The following is a 12,382-nucleotide window of genomic DNA, read 5'->3' on the forward strand; positions in this document are numbered from 1 at the left end:
ACAAACTATACATGTTCTTAGATCCCAAGCTCTCTGTACACAAACTATACATGTTCTTAGAGTCTCAAGCATGTCTTCACTGCTCTCCCTAGAAAGCAGTTATTAATGACACTGTTTTCTGAGATTCCAAGCAGCTTTACCTTGGAATAGTTCTTCTCATATCAGCGGGTGGCACTATTAGCAAGTGTGCTTTGTTAGAGGAAGTGTATCATTAGGGGTAGGCTTTGAGGTTTCAGAAGCTCAAACCGGGCCCAGTCTTTCTGTCTTCTGACCTAGATGTAGAACTCTCAGCTACCTCTCCAGTACCATGTCTGCCTGCATGCTGCCACGTTCCCCACCATAATGATAATGGACTAAACCTCTGAACTGAAAGCCAGCCCCAATTCAATGTTATCACCTTGGTCATGGTGTCTCTTCACAGCAATAAAATTCCTAATTAAGACACAATAAATATGTATTCACATTAGGCGATAATGGAAAAATAATCAACCTTGTAAATAATCATTTCCAATTGCTAAAAATCTAAATATTATGCTTTGGGTATGAAAGATTCATGTTTGAACACCTGGCAACACTGTTTTGAGAGGTTGTAGAAATTACTGGGATGTAAGGCCTAGCTGGCAGATAGAGGTCACCAGAGGTGGATCTTGAGAATTTGGCTAGCCTTACTTCCAGTTTCATTTTTACATCCTGATCCACCACCCTAGGAGAGTGAACATCATACGCTCCTGCTCCACATGCCTGCCCTACCGTGCTGGACCGCACCCTCTGAAACTGCAAACCAAAGCAAATCCTTCTTCACACAGTGTCTGTCACAGCATAAGCAAAGTAACATGCTATGCAAAGGTACCCATGGCAGAAGAACTCAGTAAGTTAGGAAAGGACACATTTTAAAAGCAACAATATGGAGAATAATGCTAAGAGAAAAGAATCAAAGTCTGAAATTATACCTGTTATCAGTCACAACATGAACCAAGCAAGAACAAGAAATAGTTTGCTAGGGTTTTAGAACTAAAAATATTTCTTCCCGCTTATTTAAAATTCTAGTTAAGGTGGCTACAATGTCATTTGTGCAATACATATATTTAATAAAGAATAAAGCTAAGCATTCAACATGGAAACAGAAGGGTAAGGAGAGAGCGCCACACTGGATCTTAGCCCACATGCTATGAACTGTTTGACCCTGGTGAGTTCCTGCTCCTCCCTGGCCTCAGCTGTTAGAGAACACCGACTTAGAGTCTTGGCGCACACGACCTTTCACTCCAGTGGTTAACTTTCTATGAAAGGAGGAGACAGGTGAGAGGGTACGGCTCTTCAGTTTTGTAGCGAACAGTAATCATACTTCAACCTTCACCACTTCCTCAGACATCACAATACAGCTGTTATAGCACAAGCCAGGCGCTGGAGACATAGCTCAGAGCTTAAGGGCATTTGTTGCTCTTGACGAGATTCCAGGTTGAGCTCCTTGCACTCACATGATGGTTTACAACCACCCATAACTCCAGTTCCAGAAGATCTGATACCCCATTCTGATCTCCTTGGGCACAAAGCATACATGGTAGTGCATATATTTAAATGCAGGCAAAACACACATCATAAATGAGTAAGTCTAATAATAAAAGTTTTAAAGCACAAACCAGAAGTTACATATAAATCATTTCCTTCTCTTCCTAATCAAGATGATAGACTACAGGGATCTGTTTCTGTCAAAATAGTGACTTAAACGGGGCTGGAGAAATGGCTCAGCAGTTAAGAGTACTGGCTGCTCTTCCAGTGAACCAGGGTTCAATTCCCATACGCATATGGCAGCTCATAATTGTCTGTAACTCCAGTTCCAAGAGAACTGGCATCCTTACAAAGATATCCATGCAGGCAAAACACCAATGCAGGTCTTTAAAATATGACCAGTAAAATAAAATAGTAGCCCCCCCCTTACCCTCCAAGTATGATAGTTCCCACCTGTAATCTTGGTACTTGGGAGACTAAGGCAGGAGGATCCTGAACTCAAGACCAGCGTGAGTAACACGGTAAGAGTTTTGTTCTTGTTTTTGTCTTTGAAGAGTTTCACTGTGTAGACCAGGCTAGTCTCAAATACAGAGATTTTTCTGCACTGCCTCCCCAGTGCTGGGACTAAAGACATGACTCACCAAGCCCAGCAAAGAATGGTTTCTAAACAACCAAATAAATAATAGCAATGTTCTGGACACTTTCATTTGAATACAAAATAAATCACAGAAGCACAAAGAATACTTACATAGAAATGATATCATACACCTACGCTACATACTTAAGGCATCTTAAAAACAAACAATAATATTTATTATTAACTATTTTACCTGGAACATTTCAAAGAGGAAGAAGCTGTAGAAATAATTTCTTCTTCGGGAGAAGGTGGAACAAAATCTATATCATAGTCATCATCATCAAGTTGAAAGTATAGAGGTTTCTCAGTTGACTGTAAGTGAACTTCGTCTACGTGATTCTTCTTTTCACTATTATCTAAAGAAAAAGAGTTGGTAAACCCAGATTATTTTAATAATTAACGAGACAGAACATGCACGAGCTCTTATGAAGGCTGTTTTTGGGCAAGTCAGAAACAATCAGAACATTTTGTATGGGAGTCTCCTGCAGGTTAATGTTGGCTGATTTCTTCACGAATAAGGGAATCAACTGGAAGAAGTCCAAAGCTGGACTAAAGCCAGAGATCTGCTTAGGAATTCAAGACCTATTTCTAGTTAAATTACGAAACTCTTGTTTCACTTCAGTAATTTGCAGCAGCACAAACACTGTGGGCTTGTTTTGAGACAGGGTCTTGCTATACAGCCTACATTTTTGAACTCTTTATCTTCCAGCCTCACCTCCTCATCCAAGATCACAGGCGTGGCATATACCCAGAGCTGGCACACACACTGCTGCTATACAGACAAACCATCTCCACCACAGAGGTGTCTAGCTATAGAAGCATCTCTCTGGTGCTCTCTGGTTTTGCCGTTTACCATCCACCCAGTATTCTCTTGAGAAACAGCAAAACAAGAGATTAAACTTGAGTTTTGCTGGGTTTTTTTTAAATCAATTACTTTTCAGCACTTTCTCATTGTATAGCAATTTTAATAGAACTGGTGTTTACAATTTTAGTCTCAGGATGTTGCATGTACCTGCGGTCTGAGCTGCTAAGGAGGCTGAGGCAGAAGAATGGTCTATAAGGCTAGGCTAGGAAGACTGCAAGCTTAAGGTGTATGTAGAGAATGTGGTGAGATCCTGTCACAAATAAACAGTAAATAAAAAGCTGAGAATATGTCAGTGATAGTGTTTATCTAGTACGCACATTCCTAGATTCAATTCCTAAAATATAAGGGAAGAGTGGTGGTGGTAATGCCTTGAGTCCAGGAGATCAGGACAAGTCTGAACACAAAGCAAGACCCAACTCTTAAAAGAATTTTAAAGTCAGTGAGCTTAAGGCCAGCCTGATCTAGAGTAAGTTCCAGGACAGCCAGGATTGTTTCACAGAGAAACTCTGTCTTAAAAAACAAAACAAAACAAAAAAATCAAACAAAAAAATATATATAATAATAATAGTGCAATGCCCTACTCTTCTGTCTGGTAATATAATTACTTACAGTATAGTATACTGGGCATGACACTGGTGTATATATGCATTCCATCTACTGGAGAATATTCTCATACAGGCCTTTCAAGAGGTATTCTAAACTGGGTGTAGTGGCTCCTAGGAGACGGAGGCAAGTGAGCTGCTGGTCAGACAGGGCAATACAGTGAGATCTGTCTCAAACAAAACCAAAGAATAAGTGGTATTCTATAAGAATGCACAGAAGAACCAGGTGTGGTCCTGCACACCTTCCACCCCAGTCCTCCTAAGGCAGAGGAGGACTTTACAACAAGCTAAAAGTAATTATTGAGGAGGTGTAAATGTTTAATGAATTTGCTCTAAGCTAAATGCAGTGCTTACAATGTACAGAAATGGCTAGCAACATCCTATGCCTCCACATTCACTTCCACTCGCTCAGAAAAGCTTCTTGTTCTCAGCTCCATTCGTGGTATGTACTCTATTCAGTACAATATTTATATTTACTATACTTTTTGCATACTTAGAAATGTTTGGATACACAGATATATTCCGTTGTGTACAAACACCTACAGTATTCACAGACGTATGTTTTTGGAGCCTCTGATCAAGAGGCAAACCATATAGCCTAGGTGTAAAGTAGGCTCTGCCATCTAGGTTAAAGTGCACTATGGTACTGGCAAGATGACATGGCATAATAATGTGTTTTCAGAACATATCCTTTGAGCTGGAGAGATGGCTCAGAGGTTAAGATCACTGACTGCTCTTCCAAAGGTCTTTTTTTTTTTTTTTTTTTTTGGTTTTTCGAGACAGGGTTTCTCTGTGGCTTTGGAGCCTGTCCTGGCACTAGCTCTGTAGACCAGGCTGGTCTCGAACTCACAGAGATCCGCCTGCCTCTGCCTCCCGAGTGCTGGGATTAAAGGCGTGCGCCACCATCGCCCGGCTCTTCCAAAGGTCTTGAGTTCAATTCCCAGCAACCACATGGTGGCTTACAACCATCTGTAATGAGATCTGGTGCCTTCTTCTGGCCTGCAGCTGTACATGCAGGCAGAACACTGTACACATAATAAATTAAAAAAAAAACAAAACATATCCTTGTCACTAAGTGATACGTGACTGTAATAAACAGAATGATTAGATATTACCATTAATGCAGACCTTACTTTCTTCATGTATAAAACCACAGAACTAACCCCGACATAGCAGATATTAACACCCTCAAGAACAAACCTTTCCACTGTTCCCAATGCTTAGCTTTCAATTAAAAAAGTACTGTAAACATATTGAAATGAAGATGAGATGATGGCTACCTTTTTCAGCTCCCAAATGAGCTTCCAAAGACTGACTTTCCTGAGTATCTTTCTTCATGAGCTCTTCAGAACAAGGGTCATTGTCGATGACAATCACATCACTGCTCAGGCATTCTGACTCATCCTTCTGGTCCTTGGTTAAATCCACTTGTGGGTTTTCTGGGGAAGGTGTCAAATAAGCCTTTACTGTACTTGCTTTATGAGGTAGTGGTTTAAAAAAGTTTCTCTTAGTCTTTTTTGATTTCTGAGCGGTGCTTGCTCTTACGGCAGGATTTTTGGTCCGAGAAACAAATGCATCGGATGCTGAAATATCAAAGTCATCCATATCAGCCCAGTCATTGAGGGACTCTGGTGAAGAACTAAATTCTAATTTCTTGAAAACAGCAATGTGGGGTTTCTTTACAGCTGGGGTTTTTACAGCTGAGACTTCCTGAGGAGTCTGTGCCAAGTCCAGCAGTGGCGGTTCAGGACAGGGCCCCTTGGTTTGCTGTCCTCCCAGGGAGTTTTTGAAGGAGCCACCAGTAGGCTGCTGCTTTGGTGTGTGCAGCGGAGGCTCCGTGACTGAAAAGGCCTCAGACACATTCACATCTTTATCACTTAGCGCGGGGGTTTTTACCACTGACACACTGGTTACAGACACATCGCCCTCTGATGTTTTCTTTTTAAAAGTAAAACCTCTGAAAAACAATGACAAAGCTGAAATTAGATTAATTCATTTGTTTCTGATGCTGGGGACTGAACCCAGGGCCTCATTTATTCTAAGTGTTCTAACATAAGCTACAATCCCAGCCCCTAGATAGATCCATTTCCATTTTACCTAACTCACTCACCTATAAAGCATATTTTCAAATGCAAATTGCATTCGTTTTATTACAAATAAGCACAGAATCCATCTCCCTCTGTGGCTTTGAAATTTTCCCAGGTAACAAATGCATCTGCCTTCTCTGATCCTTCCCATTCAGAGGCTAACTACTGAGGCTCAGAGTTCCTAGGCCAGACCCACACTTTATTTCTCAGGCTGCCAATTCTTAATAACACCTTCAGAAGGAAGAGAGAGAATATGTGGAAAAAAGAAAAAAGGTTGGTACTCTAACTGGCTTTAGTTATTCTGATAAAAAATATTATTTTAAGAGACAAAAGAGTTAAAAAAGAAAGAAAGCAAAGAAACTGCTGAGATCTGAAGGACATAGGGGAGGCAGGAGTCCTGGCTAGGTGCTGAAATTAATGGCACGAAGGTCATAGTGCACCTGGAGCAGTGCCTGTACCCTAGGGGCACAACAAATACAAATTATTATTAGGCGCCATTAGAAACTTGGGATATAGCTTGCAGGAGACATCAGAACAAGAGTGGTCATTTCCCTACAAAGTTTGGCAGATCATATGAGATTATATTCAAGTATAATATCTGCTCTTATTTTCAAGAAAATTCATTACTTGTTCATCCAACTTTGCTGAATAAGTAAGTATGTGCCAGGAACCGTGTAAAGCTGCAGAGCAATCACTACCCAGATCTGCCTGAATACGCTCTGCTAGCAATGTGCAAAGTTAGAAAACCAACGAGCCCCTCACCTCCTCTGTGAAATGGCTGAGCCGAAAGAAGCAGGTGTGGAGAGGGTCCTAGCACACAGGAGGCTAAGGCAGGCTGCTGCAGGGGTGAGGGAAGCTAGCCTGAACCACAGTAAGTTCTAGGCCACTGAGAGATATAGATAGGATCCTACTTTAGACAGAGCTGAGAGACAAGAGCTCCCATTTGTATGACACGAGTTATTGTCCACATGCTAATAAATATACTTACGAAGATTTGGGTTTTGTAAGATTCAATTTATTATTAAGTTTTCTGGCTGAGTGGCGCTGCAGTTGCTCCTGTAGATTGTTCAGAGGAACAGCAGCCATGATCTAAAGAGGAAAAGGGCAACCATTAGTGGAGTTAGGTAATCTGTACCATTCAACATATTTATTGAGGCAGTAAAGGACTGGACTCAGTCACTGTTCCAAATGTGCCCAGAGTAACATGCTTTCATTACTTCTTTTACTTTTCTTTTTTCTTTTTCTGGTCAACAGATTGCTTTACCATTTACATCTGGTGACATTTAAAACATAATTTTTAACTAGCTAAAGATTTACTTGAATAAAAAATGGCCTGGTTTCCCCCCTTTCCTCAACAGATGCTAAAATCAACACAATAGATGTTAGAGAAGCAATGATTAGAAAAGACTGAAGAAAAAAGGGGTCTGGCCTAGGCTTGGAGGGTAAAAGGGAAGAGGACAAGAAGGGAGGGGGAGGAATAATCAAAGCAAACTAGCAAGAACACCCAGTCAGTGAATTCTCTGTCCAAAGGTAAAAATCTGGTAAAGATAGAAGAGCATCTGCAGCGAGTGCAAAGGCTGACCAGCAAGAGAGAGTGCTGCATAATCAGCTGGCTCCAGCCTAGAACAGTGGGTCACATCCATGTATATCCCTTGTGTAACAAGTGCTGCACTGCTTAGCGTTCACCCAGATAAAGCACAGCTCAAACCACCTGGATATCACTGAGCTAAAGAAAGACAGTGGTCATCTATGAAGAGTTTAAAAGGAGGTTATTTCAGATAAGCTATACCCCCTTTCCCACTCTACCTGGATTTAAAAAGCATTTACAGTTAGTGTATATGAGTACAGCTGCACGCATGCATGATGGAGGGGCACCTGCCACACTTGTGGAGGTCAGAGGACAACTTTGTGCAGCTGCTTCTTTCTTTCCACCTTTATGTTGGTTCCAGGGATCGAACCTGGTCCTTGGTTTACAGAGCAAGCACCTTTACCCACTGAACCACTTTACAGGCCCCATTTCTTCCTGACACTAGGTGTGGTGTTTTAATTAAGAATGACTCTCATAGACTCATATATTTGAATGCTTAGTCACCAGGTAGGGGAACTCTTTGATAGGATTAGAAGGATTAGGAGGTGTGGCCTTGTTGAAGGAAGTACATCACTGGGGGTAGGCTTTGAGGTTTCAGAAGCTCCAGCCAGGCCCAGTGTCTCTTCCCCACTTCCTTCCCTCCCTCCTTCCCATCTGCAGATCCAGATGTAGAACTCTCAGCTACTTCTCCAACACCATGTCTCTCTGCATGCTGCCATGCTCCCCACCATGACGACAATGAACTAAGCCTCTGAAACCTAAGCAAGCCCTAATTCTTTCTTTTTATAAGAGTTGTAGTTATGGTGGCTCTTCATGCAACAGAACAATGACTAAGATAGAAGTGTTTGCTGTTTCAGGAGGGCTAGATAGTTCTATCATGTTACATGTAATAATAACCTGGTTAAATACATAATGTATTTTGTGATTCTATGTAGAATAGTTATAACATGTTAGATGTAATTATGACCTGATTGTTTTTATTTGGAAATTACACATGACATAAGGAGATATGATTGTGTTAGGTTGACAAGTGGTAGACTTATGGTGGCAACTCTTGGTTGTCAACTTGACTACATCTGGGTGGGCATACCTGTGAGTGATTTTTTTTTTTTCTTAAACAAAATAGAGGGTCAAACAAACTGGAAAACCATATCCAAGCCAAGCATGGTGGCTCCTACCTGTAATTCCAACACTTGGGAGAATCAGAGTTTGAGGTCAGCCTGAGGTACACAGTAAGCTCAAAGTCAGCATGGTCTACACCTATCCCCAAAAACAAATGATGAAAAGAATACACGATTGTAGATGGAGGTTTCTGTCCTGCCTGGCCCCAAAGAAACACACAGAGGCTTATAAACTGTTTGGCTTATTAGCTTAGGCTCATTATTAACTAGTTCTTACAACTTAAATTAATCCATAATTCTTATATATGTTTAGCCATGTGGCTTGGTAACTTTTCCCATTGTAACATTTTCTTTTTTTGTTGTTTTGTTTTTTGTTTTTCGAGAAAGGGTTTCTCTGTGTATCTCTGGCTGTCCTGGAACTCACTCTGTAGACAAGGCTGGCCTTGAATTCACAGAGATCCATCTGCCTCTGCCTCCCTAATTGCTGGGATTAAAAGCATACGCCACCACTGCCCAGCTCAGTGCAGCATTTTCATCTTGCTTCCTCTACATCTGGGTGGTGACTGCAGACTCAGCCTTTCCTCTTCCCAGAATTCTCCTAGTCTGGTAGCCCTGCCTATACTTCCTTCCTATCTACTGATGAACCACCATTTTATTAAACCAATACAAGTGACAAATCTTTACAGGGTACAGGCATTATCCCACAATAAATGATTAAAGGAATCTAATTTGAACTATGTCTTAATAAGATTTCAGACCAGAAATCGAGGGAGCCTATATTATTTAACAACCAGATCATAATATTCAGAGGTAGTCTTTTTTTTTTTTTTTTTAAATTTTTGGTGGTACTGACGAATGAATTTAGTTAGGGCTTCAAACACCCTAGGCAAGTGAACTCTCACTAAGGTACATTCTTACCCCTTTAAAAACTTTGACTTGGGGCTGGAGAGATGGCTCAGAAGTTAAGAGCACTGACTTCTTTTCCATAAGTCCTGAGTTCAATTCCCAGCAACCACATGGTGGCTCACAACCATCTATAGTGAGATCTGGTGCCATCTTCTGGCATGCAAGCATACATGGAAGAAATGTTGTATACATAATAAATAAATAAATCTTAAAAAAAAAAAAAGCTAGGTGTGGCTACATGCCTACAACCAGTGCTGGAGAGTGGGGAGAGGCAGAAAAATCACTAGGGCTTGCTGGCCACCAGCCCACCTTCAGGATCAGTGAAAGACCCTGTCGCAAAGGAATAAGGCAGAGAGTGACATACAGAAAAACATCCAATTTCTTCTGGCTCCCATACATGTGAGCACACACAGGCTCATGCATGTATACATGAGACCATATGCTATACATGCATGCCATATAATACAAAATTATAAACAATAACAAAGGAAGAGTAATAAGAAAAGGGCTACTGCTATAAAATATATAATTATTAAAACAAAAGAAAAATATTTAAAAAAAACATTTAATAAGTATTGCCAGTCAGAGGTGGCATACACCTTTAATCCCAGCACTTGGGAGGCAGAGGCAGATGGATCTCTGGGTTTGAAACCAGCATGGTGTACAGAGTGAGTTCCAGGACAATCAGCTACACAGCAAAACCCTGTCTTGAAAAACAGAAAAGAAAATGAGCCAAGCATGGTGGCACAACAGCACTCAGAGACAGAGACAGGCGGATCTCTGTGACTTTAAGGCCAGTCTACACAGTGAGTTCCAGGACAGATTACACAGACTGTCATAAAATCAAATCAAGTTGTAAATGATAGATAAATAAATAAACCTCTTTAATAACACAGAGACATAACAGAGAAAAGTTTTTTTGGGGGTGGAGGATTCCATTTCTTTCAAATAAATGAACAATTTTTAGATTTCTCAAAATTAGGACAACTTCTTTTTTCTAGGTCAAACTTTGCTTTTATTCCTTTCGTTGCAACAAGAGCTACTTCAGAATATCAAGAGGTAGACTGCCAAAAAGACTATTCCTTACTCTAGTTCTCTGCTGAAAGCAGAGCTTTTAGGAAGTTGTTCCTGAAAATACAGCCAGTGGGGAAAGGTGATCTTCCCTGGGGCAAAAGTGGTAAGCCTCAACACGTGAATAATCATAACTTCATAAAGCTCAACTGTGACCCTAGAAATAAGAGGCTGTCTAGCAAACCAAACATCAAGTAAACAATTTCTGAACAGAAACATTAGACAGGACCTTCATTAATGTCCTATGTCTCTTTAATAGGGTTAGTTTTGATTATCAACTTGAAAGAATCTAGAATCATTTGGGAAATGAGCCTGTAGGTGTGTTGTGAGAAAATGGACTCATTACATCGCGTGAAACAGGAAGAGACATTCTACTTATGTGTGGGACCTTCCCTGGCTGGGGAGGTCGGGCCGTGAGTGGAGAGGGCAGCTGAGCAGCCATGAACGCTCATCCATCCCTCTGCTTTCCGACTGTGGATACCACGTGACCAGTTCAAGCTCCTGCTGCCTTGACCTCCCTGACATGATGGACTGTACATTGAACTACAAGTTAAAATAAATCCTTTCTCCCTGGTGGCGCTTTGTCAGGGTATTTTATCATAGCAACAGCAAGGAAACTGGGACAAGACATGTAACACTCTCTCTAACCTAAAGTAGAAAAACAGCTGTCCAAATGTATTCCTGAATTAATTATACTTATCAGAGCTTCAAAGCCCATTTTCCCAAGAATCTTCTCATTTACAGTTGTTTAAAAAAATAGATTTATCTCATTTTTTTTAAACCTACCACATGATCATATCATCACATGCTGAAAAAGCCTTTGACAAAATCCAACAATCCTTCATGATAAAAGAGATCAGGGGTAAGTAAGAAACATACCTAAACATAATAAAGGCAACTTACAGCAAGTCTATAGCCAACAACACATTAAATAGAGAGAAACTCAAATGAATTCCACTAAAATCAGAAACAAGACTCTGTCCACTCTTTCCATATCTATTCAATATAGTACTTGAAATCTTAGCCAGAGCAATAAGAAAATGAAGGAGATCAAGGGGATACAAATTGGAAAGGAAGAAGTCAAGGCATTGCTATTTGCAGATTAAGATATAGTATATACAAGTGACCCCAAAATTCTATCAGAGAACTCCTGCAGCTAATAAATACCTTCAGCAAAGTGGCTGGATACAAGATTAACTGAAAAAAAAAATTGGGAGCCCTCCTATATACAAATGACAAATGGTCTGAGAAAGAAATCAGGGAAACAACACCCTTCACATAGCCACAAGTAATATAAAATATCTTGGCATACTCTAACCAAGTAAGTGAAAGACCTGCATGATTAAAAAAAAACCTTCAAGTCTTTGAAGAAGGAAATTGAAGAAGATTATCAGAAGATGGAAAGACCTCTAATACTAATGGATCAGTAGGACTAGCATAGTATGCTGCGGGCGGACCTTCCGCTCCTTCAGCCAATAGTCGCTGAAGTATGAGCCCATTGAGCTGCAGGAGAGCCTTCAAAATTCTAACACAATTCCTTACAGACCTTGAAAGAATAATACTCAACTTCATATGGAAAAAAAAAAAAAACAGGATAATTTAAACAATCCTGCACAATAAAAGAACTTCCAGAGGAATCACCATTCCTGACATCAAGTTGTCCTGCAGAGCTGTAGTAATAGAAACCACATGGTATTGGCATAAAAACAGACACACTAATCAACAAAATTGAATCGAAGACCCAGACACAAATCTACATACCTATGGGCACCTGATTTGACAAAAAAGTCAAAATTATACAACAGGAAAAAGAGCATCTTCAACAAATAGTGTTGGCTCGCCGGGCAGTGGTGGCACACGCCTTTAATCCCAGCACTCGGGAGGCAGAGGCAGGCGGATCTCTGTGAGTTCAAGAACAGCCTGGTCTACAAGAGCTAGTTCCAGGACAGGCTCCAAAACCACAGAGAAACCCTGTCTCGAAAAACCAAAACACCAAAAA

The 12,382-nt window shown here is 40.6% G+C and overlaps 1 protein-coding gene across 1 annotated transcript in view; it reads right to left on the bottom strand.

Moving 5' to 3' along the window:
- The window catches only part of Blm (BLM RecQ like helicase), an 81,959-nt gene that overhangs the window by 54,157 nt on the left and 15,420 nt on the right, over window positions 1–12,382 (bottom strand). The window contains exons 2-4 of the mRNA XM_026784232.1: window positions 6,686–6,786; window positions 4,891–5,567; window positions 2,337–2,499 (exon numbers count right to left, since the gene is read on the bottom strand). Of these exons, the coding sequence (XP_026640033.1) occupies window positions 2,337–2,499; window positions 4,891–5,567; window positions 6,686–6,783 (938 nt within the window). The 5' untranslated portion in view covers window positions 6,784–6,786. The remainder of the gene's footprint in view (window positions 1–2,336; window positions 2,500–4,890; window positions 5,568–6,685; window positions 6,787–12,382) is intronic.

The sequence above is a fragment of the Microtus ochrogaster genome, chromosome 22, assembly GCF_000317375.1.
Source record: "Microtus ochrogaster isolate Prairie Vole_2 chromosome 22, MicOch1.0, whole genome shotgun sequence".
Classification (NCBI taxonomy): Eukaryota; Metazoa; Chordata; class Mammalia; order Rodentia; family Cricetidae; genus Microtus; species Microtus ochrogaster.